At 53.0% G+C, this 22,386-nt stretch overlaps 1 protein-coding gene across 1 annotated transcript; it reads right to left on the bottom strand.

Moving 5' to 3' along the window:
- Nucleotides 1-3,010: 3,010 nt before the first annotated feature.
- LOC102486373 (poliovirus receptor homolog) lies at nucleotides 3,011-21,503 on the bottom strand. The gene is made up of 8 exons (XM_027767174.1): nucleotides 21,490-21,503; nucleotides 19,678-20,084; nucleotides 17,852-18,157; nucleotides 16,578-16,686; nucleotides 12,933-13,081; nucleotides 8,069-8,197; nucleotides 5,074-5,105; nucleotides 3,011-4,721 (listed from the first exon to the last, which is right to left on the bottom strand). The coding sequence occupies exons 1-8, from the start codon at nucleotides 21,501-21,503 to the stop codon at nucleotides 4,653-4,655; spliced, it is 1,215 nt and encodes a 404-aa protein (XP_027622975.1). The 3' UTR covers nucleotides 3,011-4,652.
- Between the last annotated feature and the right edge of the window lie 883 nt (nucleotides 21,504-22,386).

The following is a 22,386-nucleotide window of genomic DNA, read 5'->3' as shown; positions in this document are numbered from 1 at the left end:
CCTCAGACTGGCAGCACCCCTGCTTCGCCCCAGCGGTGGAAGGCAGGTCCTAATTGGCTCACGCCTCCTAAGCGGTACTATTCCTTGGCCAGGGATTGGTTGAGCGGTGGGTGGTGCCGGCCGATGAGATCGGAGGGGATGCGGTTGGGAAAGGTTCCTTAGTTTACCCGGGAAGGGATGAGTGAGAAGTCCGGAATGCAGCTCCCACCTGGGCTGCACCCCGAGAATGATGCCCATAGAACCTAGAGCAGAGAGGCACAGCTGAGCCCGGCGCGCAGGGCCTCGAGCAGATCCAATCTGGTTCCTGTTCAGTCCCAGCCTGAGGAGGCGGCGCTTCCTGACCCTGGTGTCTGAAGCTTCCTCCCCATCGCAGTTTTATAAACCCCCCACCATTCACTTCAGAAATCTAGTTGGTTCTTGAAAATTCTACAGTAAGTGAAGAATTGAAAAACAAACACATTTTTCTTCCTTCAAAGTTTTAAAACGATTTTTTATTGCAGCAGAATACAAAATTTCCCATTAGAAAGTGCATACTTCCTGAGACCGACAGTTGGGGTAATGGTTATGTCGCTGGACTCCGACCTAGTCAACCGTGGTTCGAGTCCCAGACCTGATGGCTCAAAACTCATGCTGGGCATGTGCGTGCCCAAAGTCCTGGGAGGAGAATAGAGAAGGGGCCCCCTTCTCATTTTCTGTCTCTCTCTCCAGCAAGCACATGCGCTCTATACCAAAAATATCTCTCTTAAAAAAAAAAAAAAGTGCTCACTTCCGTGGTATTTAGTACATTCACAATGGTGTGTGGTCATCACAACTCTCCGCAGGAAACCTCGAACCTACAAAGCAATCTCTTCTCGTTCCTTTTTTCCTCTAGCTCCCAACAATGACTGATGTTTTTCTGTCTTAATGGATTTGCCTTTTCTGGGCATCTCATAGAAATGGAATCATACACTATGAAAGCTTTTGTCTCTAGCTCCTTTCACTTAATGCTATCAAGGGTCACCCACTGGAGCATGTATCAGCATTTCATTTTTTATGGCTGAATACTATTCCACAGCACAGATACAACATGTTTTGCTTCTCCACTCATCACTTGGCCAACATTTGCCATGCTTCCACCTCGAGGCTGTTATAAATAGTGCTGCTATGGGGCCGGGAGGTGGTGTGGTAGTTAAAGGTGCTGGACTCCCACATGGCTGACCTCGGTTCAAGTCCCAGACCTGGCAGCTTGCTTTCTCACTCTCTCTCTCACTCTATCCCTCTATGGTCATATAAAAATAAATAAATGGATAAAGTTAAATAAAATAATTAAAGGAAAATTTTACAAAAAAAATAGTGCTGCTATGAATATCTGTATACAAGGATTTGCCTGAATTTGCCTATTTTCAATTCTTCTGGGGATATACCTAGAAGCAGAACACTTCTTCACTTTTTAGTAATAATTTTTTAAAACATTTTTTAATTTATCTTTTCACTTGTGTTTTCAAGCTGCCAGGTCGGGGTCTTGAAACGTGGACAGCCACATGAGAATACAGTGCCTTAACCACCAAACCACCCACTGGCCCCCACTTCTTCATTTTAAAAATAAGTTAGGTTTCAGTAGCCGAGGCACTCTTATCCTGAGCAATCTCCAACCCAGAGACTTTTGAGACCTCACAGCTCCTCAAGGCGAGAGGATACTGGCTTGAACTCTGACCTCCCCCCACCATAGCGACAGGTGCACTGTGGAGGGATTTGGAGTGTTTCAGCTTCTCAGCCATCTCCATCAGACCCCACCCCGTTCTCTGATATGCAAACTGTGGCATTCTCAATCTTAAGTAGGGTTTGCAGAAGAGCTACACCAACATTCTGGGCCCATTCTCCATTCCTGGCTCTGTGGACCCCAAATCCCCTCAAACAGGCCATCACATACAACACTGGTGAGACCGGATTAGCACAACTTCTGTGAGGCAGTCATCTCGCCATCCCAAGGACAAGGGCACACTCACTGACCCGGCAACCCCGCCTCCACCTCCACCTCCGGGGTGTGCCCTGCTCCCACGCACCAGCATGAGCTCAATGGCGCTGTGCAAGTTACTCTGTACAAAGCTGTACCAGTAAGAGGCTGGAAATGATGCCAACACCTGTTCCTGGGGCCTTGGCTAAAAAAGTCCCATACAGCCCAGCTGCAGCATAGAGGTAGTAAACACCACCGGGTGACGACAGGGAGGCCGACTGGATCCCGGTAAACCTGAACAGTCTGGGTACAGCTGCGGGTGTGCCCATGGTCCTGGCAGGCAGCAAGGAGTGGGTACGGTGACATGAGAGACTGTCAGGATCTGTCTCTGTCTCTCACAAAATAAGTACACTTTAAAAAATGTCCTGTATGCCCTACCCACGAGAGGGGAGTACGAGGCGGCCACAGAACTAAGGAGGCTTTCCCTGGATGGCAGAAACCTTAATAAAAGCAAGGTGCCGTGGCCGGCTGGTGGTGTGGTGGTTAAGGTGCTGGACTCCCACACGGTCTGCTATGGTTTGAGTCCCGGACCTGGCGGCTTGCCTTTTCACTTTCTCTCTCTCTCTCTGGTGAGTGCATGTGTTCCGCAGCAAACTGAAAAATAATAACAAATAAATAATAAAATAAATAATTCTTAAAAAAAAAAGCAAGGTGCAGGGGCCTGCAGATGGTGTAGTGGTTGGGGTGCTGGACTCCCACAGGGCTGACCACAGTTCAAGTCCCAGATCAGGTGGTTTGAAACTCATGCTACGCCTGTGTGCATGTGTACCCAAAATCCCAAGGGGAAGATGGAGAAGGGAAGGTGTGGTCATCACCCCAGAGGGGTGATTTCTCACTTTCTGTCTCTCCGGCAAGTACATGCGCCCTACAGCAAAAATCTCTCCAAAAAAAAAAAAAAAAAAAAAAACTTTAATTAAAAAAAAAACAAAAAAACAAAAAAAACAAGGTGCAGAAGGAGCATGTGGGGGAGGGATAAAAGAAAAAAAGGTGCTATTTTCTGTCTGTGCACAAATGGACTCACCAGAAAACAGAGCCACAATTTATCTGCACTGGAGCAGGGAACCCGGGTGGGGCTAGATAGGAGGGTTCCCCCCAAAATATTCAGGTCCTAACCCTGGAGCCTGTGACTGTCAGGTGACTCCGCAGAGGGACTTTGCAGATGCCACGAAGGATCTTGAGGTGGACAGGTGATCTAATGCGATCACAGTGGTCCCTTAGGCGGGAGGAAGGGCGGAAGGTCAGAGGAGGATGTGATGGAAGGAAAGCCAGGAACGTGGGGGCCTCTAGACGCCGGACCCCCATCCAGTGTGAGGACTCTCCCTGGGGCCTCCAGAAGGGACACAGCCCTGCTGACACCTTGGTTATAGCCCTGCTCTTTGGACTTCTGCCCTCCAGGACCGAGGGAGAATCATTGTGTGCTGCTCCAGCTCACTAAGGCTGCGGTTGATAAAATTCCCCCATCTAAAGTGTATGATTCAAGTATTTTTTTTTTTTTTTTAGTGTAGGATATGATTTTTAGACATCGTGCTAGATTAGACAGAACATCGGCCATTCTCGCCATCTTAAAGCATACAATTCAGTGAGCCTCATAAATCTGCGATGTGCGAAATGCGGTATCCACAGGCAGAAGAGCCACGCTGGACCCTTACCCTACACTCGCTCCTCACGAACCCAAATGCATCTCTGCTGCCTTTTCTGAACTCTGGGTTTGAGAATGTTTATGTGCTCTCTAATAAGTTATAAGAGGATGAGAAAAAAGAAAAAGACGAGCTTCCCCCCGGTGTCTGAGGAGCCCGAGGACTTGGGTTCTTGCGGCCTTGTTGATTCAAGGTCTAGTTTCCTCCCTTCTGGTTCTGTCCCTGGTGACGGTCCACGTGAACCTGGAGCTCCTCTTGATTCCCACAACAGACCCCCTTCTGTCTGGTCACTCATGATGTAATAAATAGGCTTCCAGGAGACCCTGGGCGCGGAATGGACAAGGAGCTTACACTCTGACAAAGCAACCAGCCCCTCCTTGTCGCCCAACTCTGCAAGGCCTCACTGGGTTCATGGCCCCTCGGGTCCCTGCCTCTGCTCTGCTTCTGCCTCCCAGCCTTTTCTGTTCTGCAATCCCTCCTCTGTTGGAGCAGACACCACCAAATCCTGCCTGTCTTCTCTCATGGGGCATCCCGACCCAAGATAGCTTCTGTTCTCATGAAGAAATAAATAAATAAACTTAAAACAAAAACAAACACAAAAACAAACGCTGGTCACAAAGACCTGGGCGAGCGTCGCTGGCTGGCAACCCTGTGTGTGCGACCACACATGGCTGCCGGGCACTCGGGTGCTTCAACCCCTCCCCACGGGGCAAGGATGGCCAGCAGCTGGCGCCGGTTCTTCAGGGCCCTGCCCATGAGCTTTCTCCCAAGGCTGATCTTGCTCGGGGCCCTTTTCTCCGTAACACACCGGGATCCTGGGTCTAAGCACCACCTGCATTCCAAGTCCTGCTGGCAAGCAAGTGACAGAAAGCGGGTGGGCTTGGGCTGAGGCAGAGAGGGCGCTCTTGAGGTCCGGCACTGAAGCAGGCAGTCTCTGAGGGGGGTCTTCATTCACTGAGGCGTGGCCCAGCCACGGAGGCCCATGTCCTTGCCAGCTAGTCTCTCTAGTCAGTCCGGTGCTGTCACCTGGTGCCCCCGGCCTGTGGGCCCTGGGAGTTGTCCAGACTGCTCACAGCGGAGTAGGCGACATCCTGGGAGGGAGCAGGCAAACTGTAAGCTGCCCCCAAGCCCAGCACCAAAGAGCTCAGGCCTGTCCCTCCCCTCTCCACGGGGACTGCTTCTCAAGGTGAGGCAGATCCCCAGGCCCCATCACTCTCAGCGGGCTGCCTTCCAGCCAGTGCTAGGGCATTCGCCAGCCCACAGGAAGCGCTGGGAAGTGAGCTCAGGGCATTCACTGGCAGGAAGGGCTGGGAAGTGCCCCTGCAGGCCTTGGGGCTCCTGGATCCCTGTGGGGATCTCGAGATGCCTGGTCCCTCCTCAGGAAAGTCTCCATTAGTGGCTCAGGAGGACCCCTCCCCACCTCTGCTGCCCCACTGAACTTACCCCATTAGCTGAGGATCCGACACCGTCCTTACCTGGGGAAACAGGAGAGAAAGCTGTCATTTAGGTGCAGGGCGCACCCTATCTGGGCAAAACAACAGCACCTTTAAAGATGAGCAAAGTGTGGGACCCGCAGCTGGTGTGATGGCTATGTCACTGGACTCCCATGTAGTCAACCATGGTTCAAGTTCTGGATCCGGTGGCTTAAACTCACATGGTGCCCAAGATCCCGAGAGGATAATGGAGGAGAAGGGATTGTGGCGTGGCCGTTCCATTGCAGGGGTGATTTCTGGCTTTCTATCTCTCTGTCTCTGTCTCTTTCTGGCGAGCGCACATGCCCTATAGCAAAAACCTCTCCGAAAAAAAGATGAGCAAAATTTCCCACGATTTGTGCCCGTGCTGCAAGGCCGGAGGAAGTAGAGACAAACTGTGTCTCAGCCAGAGTGGACAGAGGGGACAAGGAGGGGCCAGAAGGGCAAGACCAGGGTGTTCCACAGCACCCGCTCACATACCAGAAGGCGTCGGCTCGCAGTCTGCCGCCGCCCCCTTTCATCCTAGGAAGTAAACCTGGGGACGGCTCAGGGCCGTGGCGATCCCCATCAGAGATGCCCGACCACCCGATCCCTGCTTTCCTCTCATGTATCTGTGTCTTTCTACTCCACCACTGCGCCTCCTCAAGTGTACGTCTGGCCGAGCAGGCCTCGACATCAAGGGACAACAACGCTGGGGAACCTGGGAAGGAGGTGTGTGGGTGTCGGGGCCCCAAAACTCCCAGTTCCAACTATGAGATTGGGGAGCCCCTTCCCTTCGTGGTTCACGCATTTGTCAAATGGGGATGGCGCATGTGCTCTGTAATGAGTCGGTCAGCCAGGTTATTAAATATAAATAAATACGTAGTGAGCAGGGGCTCTGGAACCAGATGAGCGAGCTCAAAGCCCATCTCTGTCCTTGAGGAGCTGTGTGACCTAGGACAAGTGTCTTAACCTCTCTGTGCCTGTTTCCTCAGCAAATAGCAGTATTATTCAGCAAACAGTGAATGTCTACCTTGTGCAGATTCATTCTAGGTGCCAGGATGCAACTGTGAGCGACTCAGCCAGCCAGCCCTGTTCTCCTGGAGCCTGTACGCCAGTAATAATAACAGCAATAACATCGTAGCTCTCAGGCATCCATCTCCCAAACACTGTATTATCGGTACAGGTACTCCACGTTACAGACGAGGAAACGGAGGCACGGAGATAAGCCGTTTGTCCTCGGTGACACCGGAAAGCTGCAGTGCGCTGAGCCCACCACTCAGCAAACACTTCAGGTGTCTCCTTGGTGCCTGGCCCAGTGCTAGGTGGTGCTGGGGACACAGCTGAGACCATGACAGCCCCGGTTCTACCCTCCTGGGGCTCACAGGTCACTGTGGGAAACAGAAAGTTCCCCCATAGTGATGACTCAGGGTGGGCAAGACTAGGGTGGGGGAAGCTTAGTCTGGGGGATCAGGGCGGGCTTCCTGGAGGAGTGGCCATCCCTTTGGGAGGTGAGAGGTCTATTTTGTTTAATGGTGGAGGAAAAGCTTTGTAGTCAGGCCTGCCCGCCACGTGATCTGCCACTATCCAGTGGGTGACTGCAGGTGGGCAGCTTCACCCCTCAGCACGCTTTCACAGCTGCCGAATGGGGCTCAAGCAGGACCCACTTTGCTGGGGACTGAGGCATTCGAGGGGGCTGTGCACAGCAAGGGCCTGGCTCATGGAATGTAGAACAGCAAACGCAGCTCTTCGGGCCGCAGCCTTAGCTGAGGGGCTTGGCTAGAGGCAGCATGGGGCGGCCACTCTGGGCTGGGCAAGGTCCAGGCCAGGTCCTTGAGGTGGGAGCGCACCTGGGCCTGTTAGAACGAAGGGGGGGGGTGCCAGCTCCTGCCACCCCCTCCAGGAGCCATCTTGAGCAGGAGGACGGAGCACCGCTGGGGGCTATTATTCTACCAACACCTGCCTGGCAGGGCTCCCGTGTCACCCAAATTAAAAGCCAAAGTCAAGGGTTTGCCCCCTCGTGCAGTGCTTGAGCACAGTGTGGAGGGAGCCAGATCCTACATGGCTGACAGGTTCAAATCCTGGCCCTGGCAGATTGAGAAACATACCAGGTGTGTGTGTGTGTGTGTGTGTGTGTGTGTGTGTGTGTGCATGCACGGGTGCTGCCCAGGACCTGACAGGATGGAACAATGGAGGGAGGACTGTGTGGTCAGGCTCCACTGGGAGGTCTCTGTCTGTCTGTCTCTCTCTTGCATGCATACACGCTCTCTGGCATAAAGAAAAAAAAAATGAAGCTGAGGTCAGACAGTGGCAGGCAGTGGCATGGTGCCCTGGTGAGACTGACTCATGGGGGAAGGTTCTAGGTTCGTATCCAGAGCCCTCCCTGAGTATTCTGGGCACACGCGTGCTCATGATCCAGGGCTGGCTGAGGCTGGGGATGGGTCATGGTGTGAGGACCTGCAACAGCACGAAGCTGGCCAAAGTCCTCGCTGTGGCCTTCGAGACTCTCTATGAGCTCACGAGCAAGACTCTTTGGTTGTGTGTCTTCATCTGTAAAATGGGACCAGCAGTTAGCATAATGGCTATGTCCCTGGACTCCCATGTAGTCGACCGTGGTTCGAGTCCCGGACCTGGCAGCTTAAACTCACACCGGGCACGTGTGCGTGCGTGCCCAAGATCCCGAGAGGAGAATGGAGGAGAAGGGATTGCGGAGTGGCCATCGCCCCTGGGGGGTGATTTCTCACTTTCTGTCTCTCTGTCTCTGTCTTTCTGGTGAGTGCACGCGCCCTATAGCGAAAACCTCTCCAAAAAAAAAAAAAAAAATTAAAATGGGGAAGCTCAGTGTGGGGGCGAGGACCAAGGGAGAGGCTGCACGTGGAGAGCTTAGTGCAGAGCCCAGCACACAGTAGGTGCTCAAATACGGCAACTCTGGGGATGCTCAAGCATGGCTGGCAGGTGGGCGATGTGACAAGGAGAAAGGGACTCACGGCGCTGTCTGAAACGCAGGAAATACCACAGGGCTCCCACGCACAGGACAAGTGCGACTATGGGTCCGAGCACGAGGAGGGTGATTTTCCAGGCAGACATGCCTGCGTGTGACTGCTCCCCGGAAGTTCCTGTCGGAAGAGAACGAAACAGGTTCTTAGGTAAGGACGCTTCTGGGGTTTTTATCTACCTCATTCGGGAAATGGCACCCTGGATTTCCTTCAGGAAGCCACCACTTCATCCCCCTCAGTCTATATGGTCCAGGTGATTGACCCCATCCCCTGGTTCCTAGGGTGGGACTTTGAATCAGGCCTGGCCTGTCAGCACATTCCATTCTCCCTGGCTGCTATTGGTTCAGATGTGGGCTGTGAGCTGAGCTGGGCCAATGACAGCCAGCCCTGGGACTTTGGCTTGAGCCATTCAGAGCACTGTGTTTTTCCTCCTGGATTACTAAACCCCTGGATGTGAGCCTATAGTTGCTGGGGGCCATCTTGCTTCCCTGAGGACAGAACTCGACAAAGAAAACCAGGATTAAAAAAAGCAGAGAGAGGGCTGGATCCCACGTGACTGATGGCATGCTTCAAATCCCGGACTTGGTGGCTTGAAAAGCTTGCCAGGTGTGGGACCAGCAGGTGGTGTAGCAGTTCCGTTGTTAAACTACCACATGGCTGACTGCAGTTTGAGTCTTGGACTCAGTGGCTTCAAAATCATGCTGGGTGCAGGGAACCAGCAGTTAGCGTAATGGCTATGTCGCTGGACTCCCATGTAGTCGACTGCGGTTCGCGTCCCAGACCCGGTGGCTTAGAACTCACGCTGGGCACGTGTGCGTGTGTGCCCAAGATCCCAAGAGGAGAATGGAGGAGAAGGGATTGCGGCGTGACCATCCTCCCTAGGGGTGATTTCTCGCTTTCTGTCTCTATGTCTCTCTCTGTCTGTCTGGCGAGTGCACGCGCCCTATAGCGTTTTTCATGCTGGGCGCGTGTGTGTGTGTGTGTGTGTGTGTGCCCAAGATCCCAGGAGGAGGGAATGAAGGAAGAGATTGCGGTGTGGCCCTCTTCCCTGGGAGTGATTTCTCACTTTCCCTCTCACTGTCTCTGTCTCTCTTTCTGAGGAGTTAAGTGCCCTAAGGCAAAAACCTCTAAAAAAGAAAAACGTGCCAGGTGTGTGTGGGTGTGTGCTCAAAATCCTGAAAGGAGGGAGAAATGGAGGAGGAGGGATTGTGGTGTGACCATTTGCCATGGAGAGGCTTTCTCCCTCTCTGTCTCTCTCTGCTGAGTGCACACACCCTTTGACAAATTAACAAAAAAGCAAAGCAGAGACGGGGACAGTAAAACATGATGATCCGTGAGGCTGACCACACGGGAAGGTTCTGTGTGTCCGGAGCCCTCCCTGAGTCCTCCACGCATGCATGTGCCCACAGTCTGGGGCTGCGTGAGGGTCACAGTATCGAGACCCTGTTGAGGGCGTTGTCTCTGTCTGTCTCTTTTGGTCATAGAAAAAAGAATTAAACTTGAAAAGAAAAAAAAAAGCAGAGATAAGAGATGTAAAGAAAAGTTAGAAAAAGAAAAGCAGAGATAAGAGATGTAAAGAAAAGTTCCTGGGTCACATGTTTGGAGCACCCGGATTGTCCAGGCCTGCTCAGCAAGATGAACGCCTCAGGGGGAGCGGCGGTGGATTTAGAAAAATGTCACACAAACACATAAATACAGAAAAGCGAGGATCGGGTGATCGGGAGTCTCTGATGGAGACAGTCAGGGCCCTGAGCCGTTCCCAGCTTTATTTTCGTACAGAGCAAGAGGGGTGGATACAGGATGTGAGACCAGATGCCTCACTGAATGTAAGCGCGAGCCGTGGGGCATCCTGTGTCTTGCAGGTCTAGCCTCTTCCTGTCTCCCTGCCCAGTGGGGCTGATACACAATTCCTCTCTACCTCTGCTGGCCTTGCAACGCGCGCCCGTGGGCAACTGCCTCTACTCATTTCTTTCTTTCTTTCTTTTTGGAGAGGCTTTTGCTATAGGGCGGGTGCACTTGCCAGAAAGACAGAGAGAGACAGAGAGACAGAAAGCGAGAAATCACCCCCCAGGGGGGATGGCCACGCGCATTCCCTTCTCCTCCATTCTCCTCTCGGGATCTTGAGCATGCACGCACACGCGCCCGGCTTATAATCCCCAAGGACAAGCAATAGTTGAAAGGGCTAATTAACACTTAAAAACATGATTAGAGAAATAAAAAGGAGGAGATGAGGTGATCCCCGGTACTCCTCATTCCAAACTTTCTCTCGTTTTATATACTTTACGTTTTGGCCCACATTGGTGGGCCTCATGGCTGCAGAAGTTCACTATCAAGGGACAGAAAAAGCTAAACGTCAATATGCAAAATGGAAGGCCTTTAGTTCAGGAAGGGCCCTGACCTGGTATTAGCATGGGACCGAGAATATGCTTGTATTTTTTCTAGAATTTTCATCAAGGCCACTGTAGGTTTCAGCATGACTGGTAAGATCACTTAACCATGAGCTCACAACAGGACGAGCTGGACAGATGGAGACAGAGAAACCCCGAGAACAAAAAGCGGCAGAGAAAAAGGAAAAGGACGAGATCGACAGACAGCCCCGCCCCTCACGTGCGGACAAGTGAAGGCCTTAACCAGAAATGCTGAAAAATGAATAAAGGACCAGGAGCAGCCAGTCATGGCTCCCTTTGCTGTTCCTGGCTGTGATCAGTATTCCAACTCTACAGGGAAGTGCTTCCCCATCACACAAAGATAAAGCTTATTGGGCCTGTGTTCCGGATCCTCCTACGTTACACCCCGTTACCTGGAAGGCTCTAGAACTTCATGCATTCACAAATGATTCACGTCCACTGATGCCCTGACAACCAGTGGGTAAAGTTTAATTACCTGCTGTTACTGACCCACCCTCTATTTGTCTTTCCAACACACGAGCGTCCTGTGTACAAATTATTCAAGGAATAAAAAGAGCCATTGTACAATTTTACAATGAGACCCACGCGTGACGGTTGACATCACATTGCATACTAATCCCTGTCACAATAGTTCTGGCTTGGTTCCAGGAAACTAACCGTCCCTGGATTACACGTCACTATAACACACCTGTCAAAGTTATCTCCTTTTTTTTTTTTTTTTTTTGAGAGGTTTTTGCTATAGGGTATGTGAGTTGCCAGAAAGACAGAGAGACAGAAAGCAAAAAATTACCCCCTAGAAGGAATGGCCACACTGCAATCCCTTCTCCTCCATTCTCCTCTCAGGGTGTCTTGGGCATGCATGCACATGCGCCCGGCATGAGTTTAAGCCACTGGGTCCAGGACTTGAACTGTGGTCGACTACATGGGGGTCCAGTGACATAGCCATTACACCAACTGCTGATCCCCAAAGTTATCTCTTCTAACATCCAACCTTTTTTTTTTGGAGAAGATTTTGCTATAGGGTGCATGCGCTCACCAGAAAAAGAGAGACAGAGAGAAAGAAAGTGAGAAATCATCCCCCAGGGGGGATGGCCACGCCACAATCCCTTCTCCTTCATTCTCCTCTCAGGATCTTGGGCATGCACACACACGGGCCCGCTGTGAGTATAAGCAACCGGGTCTGGGACTCAAACTGCTGTTGGCTACATGGGAGTCCAGTGACATAGCCATTACACTAACTGCTGGTCCCCTAACATCCAACTTTTTGATTGGTCATGTTCAAAACACCAATTATGGCAGGATTTATTCCCAGTGTCTTAACAACTCCTGAAGGTCACCAACAAAAGGATCTTTGGAAAGCAGCTATGGCCCTTAATCATTCCCAATTCCTATGTAGTGAAGACTTGCAAGTTTCCACCTACATATTCGGACTAATGGCCTTGCGAAACGGGCACAGATCGTGGGAAACTGGGCCTTTACTCATTTCTAAAGACTGCCATTGTTGGGACCAGCAGATGGCGTAATGATTGCATTGCTGGGCTCCCATGTAGTTGACCGTGGTTTGAGTCTTGTATCCAGTGACTTAATACGCGCTGGGCGTGTGTGAGTGCATGCCCAAGATCCACAGAGAAGAATGGAGGTGGATGAATTGTGGTGTGGCCGGATGGGGTGATTTCTTGCTCTCTGTCTCTGTCTGCCTCTCTCTGTCTTTTTGGCAAGCAAATATAAAAAAAACCCCCTCCCTCTCAAAAAAAAAAAAAAAAAAACCTGCCATTGTTCTACCAAGACCCAGCTGCTCCCTACACTGGATCAAACCATACTGCAAGGTGCATTGCTTTTTTTTTTCTTTAACAATTATTTTCTTTCTTTATTTATTTACTTATTTTAATTTGACCACTGAGGGACAGAGCTAGTGAGAAAGCAAGCTGCCAGATCCAGGACATGAATCACAGCTGGCCATGTGGGAGTCCAGCACCCTTAACCACCACACCACCCCCTTCAGGGGCCGGCAGGTGGCGTGGTGGTTAAGGGCGCTGGACTCCCACATGGACTTCAATAAAGTCGTTTTTTGTTTTTTTGCTTGGGCACACTTTGAGTATGCTTCTGTTCACTTCCTTCGATATGGTTCTGCCTAAGACACTTAGTGAGGCCTTTCTGAGCTGCTGGGGAAGAAGCGTCCCACAGGTCCCACAGCTACCCTGGCCTACGTGTGGGGTGTATCCGGGCAGCGGGACAACGGTCCCAGTGGTATGGATGTTAACAGGAGAGTAAAGTTGACCCCACTGGTCCTTTTCTGACATGGCTGGGAGAAGGATGGGAGTCAGAGGGCATTCTATGGCTTGGGATTCCCTTGGCTGGGGATGGCATTCTGATCCTCCCTCAGAGGGGACTCTGCTGTGACCTCCTCTTTAGGTTCCCCTGTTCCTCCCACCCAGGGAGCTCCTCACCGCTGAGCAGGACAGGCAGTTCGTTCTGGCCAGTCCCCAGGGCATTGGTGACGCTGCAGTAGAACGTTATATTATTGGGTTTGTCCGTGGCATCAATCAGGAGCTGGGCACCCTGGGCCTTAGCAAAGGGTGGCAGTGGTCCCACGGTCCTGGAAGAGACAGACAGAAGGTGAAGAAGTGGCCTCTGCTGGAGGCCCGGAGTGACAGTGATGGGGCACTTGCAGTGTGCCCGGAGCGGAGAAACCCTCAGCCCTCTACAATATAAATTCAGAGCAACTCTCAAGTCCCCTACTCTTCTCTTCCTCTCACCTCCACTTCCACCCCACCAGCCTTCAAAATCTGTGCAAAATCCCACCGCGGCTCACCGCCGGCCGCCTCCACGTTCTGAAGCTTCTGCCTGCTGGATGCACAACGGCCTTCACGCTGGGCATGCTGCTCTCGTCTCCTGTCTGTTCCCCACGCCGCAGACAGGGGGCCCCCTGCGACCCTAAGTCAGCCCTCATTCCTCCCTGCTCAGAACCCTTCCCTCAGAGTAATGCCAAAGCCCTCCACAAGCGGCGAGCCCCACAGGATCCGCCCCTATACCTCTGCCCACATTATCTATCATTCTGTGTCCACAGGGTCTCCTCCTAGGGCCTCAAGCACTCCAGTTCCGCAGCCAGATGCTGCGCAGGGAGGGAGTGACGGCCAGAAACGTGTGTGCTTACGCCGTTCCCTCGGCCCGGCCCGTGTGCTTGTCCCCCAGGCGCCCTCCTAGCTCAGGCTCACCTCCTGGCCTGTGTTCAGATGCCATCTTAACGACCTGAAAGCTATGACAGCGGACTCCTTCCCCCCATCTGCTTTATCTTTTCCCCGGCAGGTGCCGTGACCGGCTGCACACCACGTACGTACAACTCCACCTCGTTTATTTGTCTCTCACTAGAAGGGAGCCCCACGGGGCGGGGGGGTGGGTCGTTGAGGCTGTTTGGTGGTGGGGGTGGGGGGGATTTAGTCTGCTTTGTTTACTAAAGTATGTTGGTTTTTAGTGCCTGCCGCATGGTAGGCACTCTTGTTGTTTTTGGTTTTTCTTTTTTAAGGTTTTTGCTATAGGGCACATGCACTTGCCAGAGAGAGAGAGAGAGAGACATAGAGGGGAAAAGTGAGAAATCATCTCCCCAGGGGGATGGCCATGCTCCAATCCCTTCTCCATTCTCCTCTTAGGATTTCAGGCACACACACACACACACACACACACACACACATGCGTGCACGCGCCTGGAATGCATTTCAGGCCATTGGGTCTGGGACTTGAATGTGGTCAGCCATGTGGCATTCTAGCACTTTAGCCACCACTTCACTGCTGAGTCCTCCTCTTATAATAGGATCTTAATACCACAGTCCACTCTCAGTCTTAGTCAACTTGGCTCCAGTGCATGCTCCTCCATGCTTCTCTTGGGATCTTCGGCACGCATGCACATGTGCCTGGTGTGAGTTTTAAGCCATGGGAGTCCAACAACCTAATCATTAGGCCATCTGCTGGTCCTAGGGGGTTTAGTGTCTTAACCACCACTCCACCTGCTGGTCCCGACGCTCTGGTTTAACGCACACCCTCTGCAGAGCCCAGACTCTACTAAGCTGTCTGGCTCAAGGGCCTGAACCGTGGCTCTTTGAGGCAAGATATTCAGGTGCTGTCTGTGAAAACCTTTGACTGGCAGTTTCTCTAACTGATAATCAGTAACTGACCGTGTTGAGCACACAGGGAGGGGCAGGGCAAGTCACCATCATGGTATTGCATATTAGAAATGGAAAATGACCTTTGGATCCCATATCATGGACTGATTACATAACTGATAGTACAGCCATAGGAGGGACCTTCAAAAACTCTGTGGAGAGGGGCCGGCAGATGGCATGGTGGGTAAGGGCGCTGGATTCCCACATGGCTGACTGTGGTTAGAGTCCTGGACCTGGCGGCTTCCTCTCTCACTTTCTCTCTCTCTCTCTCTCTGTCCCTCTCTGATCAAATTAAAATAAATAAATTAAATAAATAACTGATTAAATAAGTAATTAAAAGAAACTTTGTGGAGAGATGGAATTAAAGTATGAGTTTATTTTGGTGCAAAAAAAAATCGAAATCTAAGCATAGTTAGTACGCACTTCTGTGAACTTTTTTAAGACCATGGTTTGGTGGCACCCACCAACATAAGGAAAGGGGCAGTGGATGCTTTGAAACATAAACCATAAGGCAGATTGATGGATGGATAAGGCCGGCCCTGTAGTGCAACAGCAAAGCACTGTGCGCTGGGAGCCAGATCTCATGTGGCCAACCACGGTTCAAATCCCGGCCCTTGTGGCTTGAAAAACACACCAGGTGTGTGTGCATGGGTGCCTAAAATCCTGACAGGAAGGAAAAATGAAGGGATGGCGGTGTGACCATGCCCTATTATGGGGTGTGCTTCCTCTGTCTGATGAGCACACGCGCCCTCTGGAAACTAAAAAAAAAGATGTAAAATGGCCTAGATGTGGTGGCAAGGGGGTAGCACAACGCTCAGATGTGAGGAAGACCGGGATTCAGTTCCTGGTTGACCAGTGTACGCCGGCAGGCACCTGCCTGGCTGGGAAAGCTGGGGGAGGCTGTGGCATGAGACTCTGCTAAAGGTGGCCCCTCTTCTCATGACGATAAATAAATAAACTTTAAACAGTTATGTAAAGGGGGGCACAGGTGGCATGGTGGTTGAGGCTCTGGACTCCCACATGGCCGACCATGGTTCAAATCCTGGATGTGGCAGCTTGCATTCTCACCTTCCCTCTCTGTCTGCCTGTCTGTCTCTCTCTCTGGAGAGTGCGTGTGCCCTAGAGCAAATTAAAATAAATAAATAAAATTAAATAAATAATTCTTAAAAAGAAGAGTTATGTAAAGGGACCAGCAGATGGCATAATAGTTATGTTGCTGAATTCTAACATAGTTGACTGAGGTTCGAGTCCTGGACCCGGCAGCTTAAAACTCATGTTGGGCATGTGTGCGTGCGTGCCCAAGATCCCAAGAGGAGAGTGGAGGAGAAGGGAATGCAGCATGCACCCCCCCAGGGGAGTGGTTTCTCACTTTCTGTTTCTCTGTCTCCCTGTTGAGCACATCCACCCTACAGCAAAAATCTCTCTAAAAAACCACAAAAGTTATGTAAAATCATTGATCTCTTTGCCTTTTTCTTCCCCACCTTTTAACCCCAACCCGGTACGAATCTGGAGAAATCTGACTGCTCTGGGCCTCACTTGCTCACCCAGGCGGGGGGCAGTACCCGCCCATCAGAGCACGCTGAGCAGGCTACAAGAGGTCACCAGGCAGGTGTACGGACAGGGCTCGGGTTTGGAACCTGCTGCGGGTTTGACGGCTGCTTCTGTTCTCCTGAGGTTGACTTTTAACCCGACTACACTGGCTGAGGGAGTCCATGGGCTGAGACGGGGCTGTGGGCAGGCATAGCCCCGGGAAGGAGGACCCAGATCGGGGCTAAACCAACTCGCAAACTGCAGTCGCAATTCAGGAACTGCACTGGGGGCCCAAAGTTATCACTTCTCTCTTTATTTCCTGCATCACCTTCTTCATTCAAACCCAGGAGTTCAGCCCCAGCCCCTCCTCCCTCAGACCCCAAGCTGGGCCCATCCTGGACTCACGTGTTCCAGTAATAGACTGTGGGCTCTGGGTTGCTGCGGACGTTACAGGTCAGGGTGATCTCATTTCGACTGGGGTCCCTGTTGATGGAGATGGAGACCTCCGGGGGGTCTGGAGAAAATGGACACAGGTTCAGAGACAGGGAGCCTTCAGAGGGGAAGACTCAGAATTTATGAGCAGCAGGAAAACCAGGGGGTGGGAGGGACAGCCTGAGGTGAGAGGCCTGGGAGGCGTATGGGCAATGGATCCCCCCAAGAGCAGGAGCCTGGGAGTCCTTGTCGGCGGGGCACAGAGGGTCTCTACTCGCCGTCCTGGGCAGCCTCCTCCTGTCATGCCCCAGATCTCCTGTGAGGGGTCAGCCCCGTAGCCTTGTGGTTAAGGGAGCCGGATCCCACATGGCCAACTGTGGTCCGTATCTTGGACCTGCCATCTTTTTTTGGAGAGGTTTTTGCTATAGGGCACGTGTGCTCGCCAGAAAGACAGAGAGACAGAGAGACAGAAAGTGAGAAATCACCCCCCAGGGGAATGGCCACGCCGCAATCCCTTCTCCATTCTCCTCTCAGGATCTTGGGCACACATGCACACACGCCCGGCGTGAATTTAAGTCACTGAGTTCGGGACTCGGACCGCGGTCGACTAGATGGGAATCCAGCGACATAGCCATTACGCTAACAGCTGGTCTATGGACCTGCCAGCTTAAACAACACTCTGGGCATGTGTGTGTGCCCCAAAGCCCAATACGATGGAGGAATGGAGGGGGAGGGGTTGTGGCGTGACCATGCCCCATAGGGGGCGCCCGCTCTCTCTCTCTCTCTGTTTCCCATCTCTCTCTGGTTCAGGACACGTGCCCTCTGGCAAATAAAAGACAGACAGGCAGATAAAGGACAAGGGCAGTGTTGACAGTGACAGGGAGAACCAGTGTAAGCTGCGGGGGAGGTCAGTGTAGACGGCTGTGGGCAGGTGCGGGACATGTGTGTGGGGCAGACTGTGTAGACGGTGCTCAAGAAAGCTGGTACAGTATCAGTGTGGACAGTGGCTGGGAGAGCCAGGCTGGACACCCCGAGAGGCGGTGCTGACTGTGGCCTAAGAAGCTGGGGGAGGCGAGGGGGCCAGTGGTGTCAGTGGCCCTGGGGGGCCAGTGTGGACACTGGCGAGTGGACCACAGCCGGGGGAATAGTGTGGGTGGTGGTGGCAGGACGGAGGGCCGGGGGAGTGAGTGTAGACAGTGGGGGGCAGCCCGCAGTGTTCTCGCCCCCTCGCCCGCGGGTACACTCACAGCGCACGGCGAGGGTCACCGGGATCACGACGGGCCGCTCCAAACTCTCGTGCTCCACCGTGCACGTGACATTCTGGCCGTCTGCCTGGCTGGTGGGCACCAGAGTTAAGAGGCTGGTGACGGTGAACGTGCCCGGCAGGGGCCCTGGCACCTGTCTTGTATTGGTCATCCCGTTCAGGTGTGAGGACCAGGTGATTCGGGCAGGTGGGCGGCTCCCGGTGGAGGAGCAGCGGGCCACGGGCACAGGCTCCTGGGGGAATGGGCCGAGTGTGGCCTCCTGGGGCTCGGCTGTGTTCTGGGGCTGAGCTGAGGAGAGAAGCAAAGGGGTGGGTTAGCCCTCACCTGCAGTCACTCAACCAACACCCTGGGTGCAAAGGGGGCATGAAGTAGGTGCGGATGGCCGGGTTCAACCTCAGCATTGTGCCTGAAGTTGCTCGGCCTTAGGCAAGTCTGCGGCTCAGTTTCCTTGTCTGTCAGCTGGGGACGATGCTGGAATGACAGGAACGAAAACACACAGGTTCGGCTCTTAGAATGGGCTTGGCACAAAGTAAGTGCTCAGTAAATACTGGGGGTGCGGAGCCCTCGCCGTCCCAGAGACAGCCCCAGACTGCTCTCATGGGTACACAGTCTAGGGGAGGACCCAGAGTGGGCAGCGCTGGGGTGGGGGAGCCCAGAAGGGGTGCCTGACTCTGCAGTGGGGGTCAGGGAGGCCTTTGTTGAGGGGCAAAGTGGGACCGAGCCCTGGAAGTTGAGAGGGGATGTGACTGTCCCCAGGTCATAGCTGTATGCAAAGGGGCGAGGCTTCCATGCCAGGCCTGCCCGACTCCAACCACCTCAACCATCTGCACCAGCCCGGGCTCGCCCTGCCTCCTTCCCCACCACCCCTGTGTTAGTACCTACCAAGCTCCTGAATCCCACCCTCTGCTGCGGTATCGCCCTCGCCCTCCAGCCTCAGTCCCGGACACCCAGGTACGCTGTCTTGGTTGGGTGCTGGGTGCAGGGGCCGAACTGTGCTTGGCACGTCCGAGTTACCCACAAAGCCCCATGAGCTCAAACAATAAATGTCAGCTCCTGGTCTTCACAGGGATCCCACCCCACAGATGAGCACACTGAGGCACGGAACCTTCCTGCTCAAGTCCCAGAGCAGGGGCCTGTCCTCTTCTCCCAGGAGCTCAGGAACACCAGCCCGTGAGTCCTCCCTCGCCTTCCTGGCTGTCTGCTCAACTGCCCCTTCTTCGCCAGGGTAACAAGAACTGACAACTCTTGGGGCTCGCGTGGGCCAGCCCAGGGGGCAGCGCTGACCCAAACAGGTCTTTGGCAGAGGGCACTATTGCTACCAACTCCCTTAGTGGTAAAACTCCTCCGGGGATGACCCATATGGGAGGGTTCCAGGTTCGAGTCCCGAGACCTTCCTGGGTACCTGGGGGCATGCATGTGTTCATGATCAGGGACTGGCAGAAGCTTGGGGTTGGCTGGCAGGGCCGAGGCTCTGTTAGGGGAGCACTCTCTCTCTTTCAAGAAAGAAACAAATAAATAAACAAAAAAAATCCAGACAAGGAATGTAGGGACCTAGAAGAAACCACTTTCCCGGGCTGGCAGAGGTGGAGCTGGCCTGCAAATACAGGCATCCCCTTCCCAGCCTCTTCTCTCCCTGTTTTGCACTGCGCTCTCTTCCTGCCCTGCAGCCCCTCCCTTACCCCGAATTCCCTCCCACCATCACTGCCCTGCTCCCTCTTTGGGTGCCCAGGGCTCCTCCGCTGTCCAGGGGCTCTCCCTCCCCCGCCTCCCCGACTCCCTTTCCTTCGCGCCCCACCACAGCCGCTCACCGAGTACGCGGAGCCAGGTACTGGCGCTGCCACTACCCTGCGGGAACGTGGCGAATTGGCAGGTGTAGTTCGCTTCATCCTCGGGGCGCAACTCCAACACGGCCAGGGACGCGTCCCGCGGCACCTCACCTTGCCGGAGGGCCACGAACTTCAGCCGCTCAGGGTCCGAGAGGCTGGGGCCGCGGATTGGGTGGAAGACAGCAACGCTGCGGGCGCCCCCCGCAGGCTCCTGCCTCATCCAGGTCACTTGCGTAACCTTCACTCCAGGATCCAGAGGCTCGAGATCGCACGGCAGTGTCACTGCCTCGTCCAAGAAGCCGCGCACTTGGGCGGGCGCCTGCACTCTGACGGTACCGGTGCCTGCAAGGTAAAACCCGGCCGGGTCAGGTAAAACCGAGACCGTGCACCTGCACACAAGGGCTTAGAGCCCCAGGTCGGGGCAGGAGAAGGTACCAGCAGAGGCTGGGATAGGGCGGCGTGAGGTCAGCAACCCCTCCCGGCCGCTATTATTTACCGTATTTACTGCTATTATTTACCGTATTTCCCATTGGTATTACCGTATTTCCTCAACCTTAGCAGCATCAATATTTAAAACTGTAGTTTTGAAAAAATAAATGTACTACTTAAGCCACCTTAAAGAATGATTTCATTTTATTAATCATTATCATTATTATTATTTTAATTTACTACAGGGCATGTGCATTCACCAGAGAGAGAGAGAGAGAGGGGAAGCAAGGAAGCAAGCCCCCAGGTCCGAGACTTGAACCATGGTCAGCCATGTGGGAGTCCAGTGCCTTAACCACCGCACCACCTGCTGGCCCTATTTAAGTCATCTCTCTTTTTCGTGTTTTGGTTTTATTGAAAGGTTTTCGCTATAGGGCACGTGCTTTCGCAAGACAGAAAGACAGAAAGCAAGAAATCACCCCCCAGGGGGGATGGCCACGCCGCAATCCCTTCTCCTCCATTCTCCTCTCGGGATCTTGGGCACGCACGTACATGCGCTCCCGGCGTGAGTTTAAGCCACCAGGTCCAGGACTCGAACCGCAGTCAACTACATGGGAGTCCAGCGACATAACCATTACGCCATCTGTGGTCCCCAGCCATCTTAAAGTGTCCATTTTGGTGACATAATACACTCACGGTGTTCTCTATCCATTACCACCATCTCATTTCAAAACTTTCTTTTAATTTGCCAGAGTGCACGGGCACTTGCCAGAGAGAGAGAGAAGACAGAGAGAGAGAAGGAGAGGGAGAGGGAGAGGGAGAAAGCACCCCCCGAGGCATGGCCACATAGCGTCCCTACTCCTCCATCTCTCTAATCTGCTGGGATTTTGGACACACGCAGCTCACACCAGGGTGGGACTTAAGCTATGCAGCTGACCATGTTCGATCCAGCCTGCAACCACCAGCTATGAGCTGGCCCGAGCTTCAGAACTTCACCCTGGCACTGCCGGTTTTAGGATACCGTGACCTTGTCACTTACAGCACAGCTCATCATCCGTGGTTAGAAAAGCCCCAATGTAGAAAACGCCAAGACACGGGAGCCTAGGATCCATGAATACAGTATGACTCAGGGCGAAGCCCAGTGGGGAGGATGTGTAAAGGGCTCCCTACACAAGAAGAGAGGAACTGTGGCTCTGGGGGTTTTGGATCCTTCAGATCCTGCGGTGAGGTGAAAGGCAGGTACTTAACTTCTCTGGGGTTATTTTCCCAAATCTGTAAAACCGGGCAAATAATACTGAAGCCTCGCAGGGCATGTACACGGATAGGCGTTCTGAGTGTCTCCATGGCATCTAATCCTCAACCCCTTACCCGAGCCGCCACATCAACACCAGTTAGCACCACGCATAGACGGGGAGGTTTGCTCCAGGCCACACGGCGGGGAAACAGCAGGGAGGGAATTTGAACCTGGCTCCCTGTAGTCAGAGTCCTGGCCAGATCCACCAGGACCTATATGTAAATCTTTCTGTCTAGGGACCCAGCACATAGTAGGTCCTTACCATATGTAAGTTCTTAGGACTCGAATAAACATGATGTTCTGCATTCTTTATTTTTTTGAGCTTTTTGTCATAGGGTGCGTGTGCTAGCCAGAGAGACAGTGAGAGGGAAACTGAAAAATCACCCTTGGGGGGAAGGTCACTCTGAAATTCCCTCTCCATTCTCCTCCAGGGATTCTGGGCATGCACACGTGCTCATTTGGCGTGAGTTTCAAGTCACCAGGCCTGGGACTTGAACCACGATTGACCATGTGGGAGTCCAGCACCTTAACCACCCACACCACCTGCCAGCCCCCATGTTCTACATTCTTATTAATAATAAATATACAGGAACCAGCAGTTAGCATAATGGCTATGTCGCTGGACTCCAATGTAGCCGACCGCGGTTCGCGTCCCAGACCTGGTGGCTTAAACTCACGCCGGGTGCGTATGTGTGCGTGCCCAAGATCCCGAGAGGAGAATGGAGAAGAAGAGATTGCGGTGTGGCCATCCCCCCTGGGGGATGATTTCTCGCTTTCTGTCTCTCTGTCTCTCTCAGTCTGGTGAGCACACGCGCCCTATAGCAAAAACCTCTCCAAAAAATAAAAATAAATAAAAATAAATATACGAATAATGGAGAAGCCAGGAAGGAGTAAAGTTCTCTAAACTCTAGTCCTACTAGTTGTGGGCTCTTAGACAGGTGGTTTCAGTCCCCGGAGCCTCAGTGTCCTCA

This window comes from Tupaia chinensis, unplaced genomic scaffold (assembly GCF_000334495.1).
Source record: "Tupaia chinensis unplaced genomic scaffold, TupChi_1.0 Scaffold000067_1, whole genome shotgun sequence".
Classification (NCBI taxonomy): Eukaryota; Metazoa; Chordata; class Mammalia; order Scandentia; family Tupaiidae; genus Tupaia; species Tupaia belangeri.
Note: the sequence above shows the minus strand (reverse complement) of the source record. Positions and strands in the feature narration are given on the sequence as shown.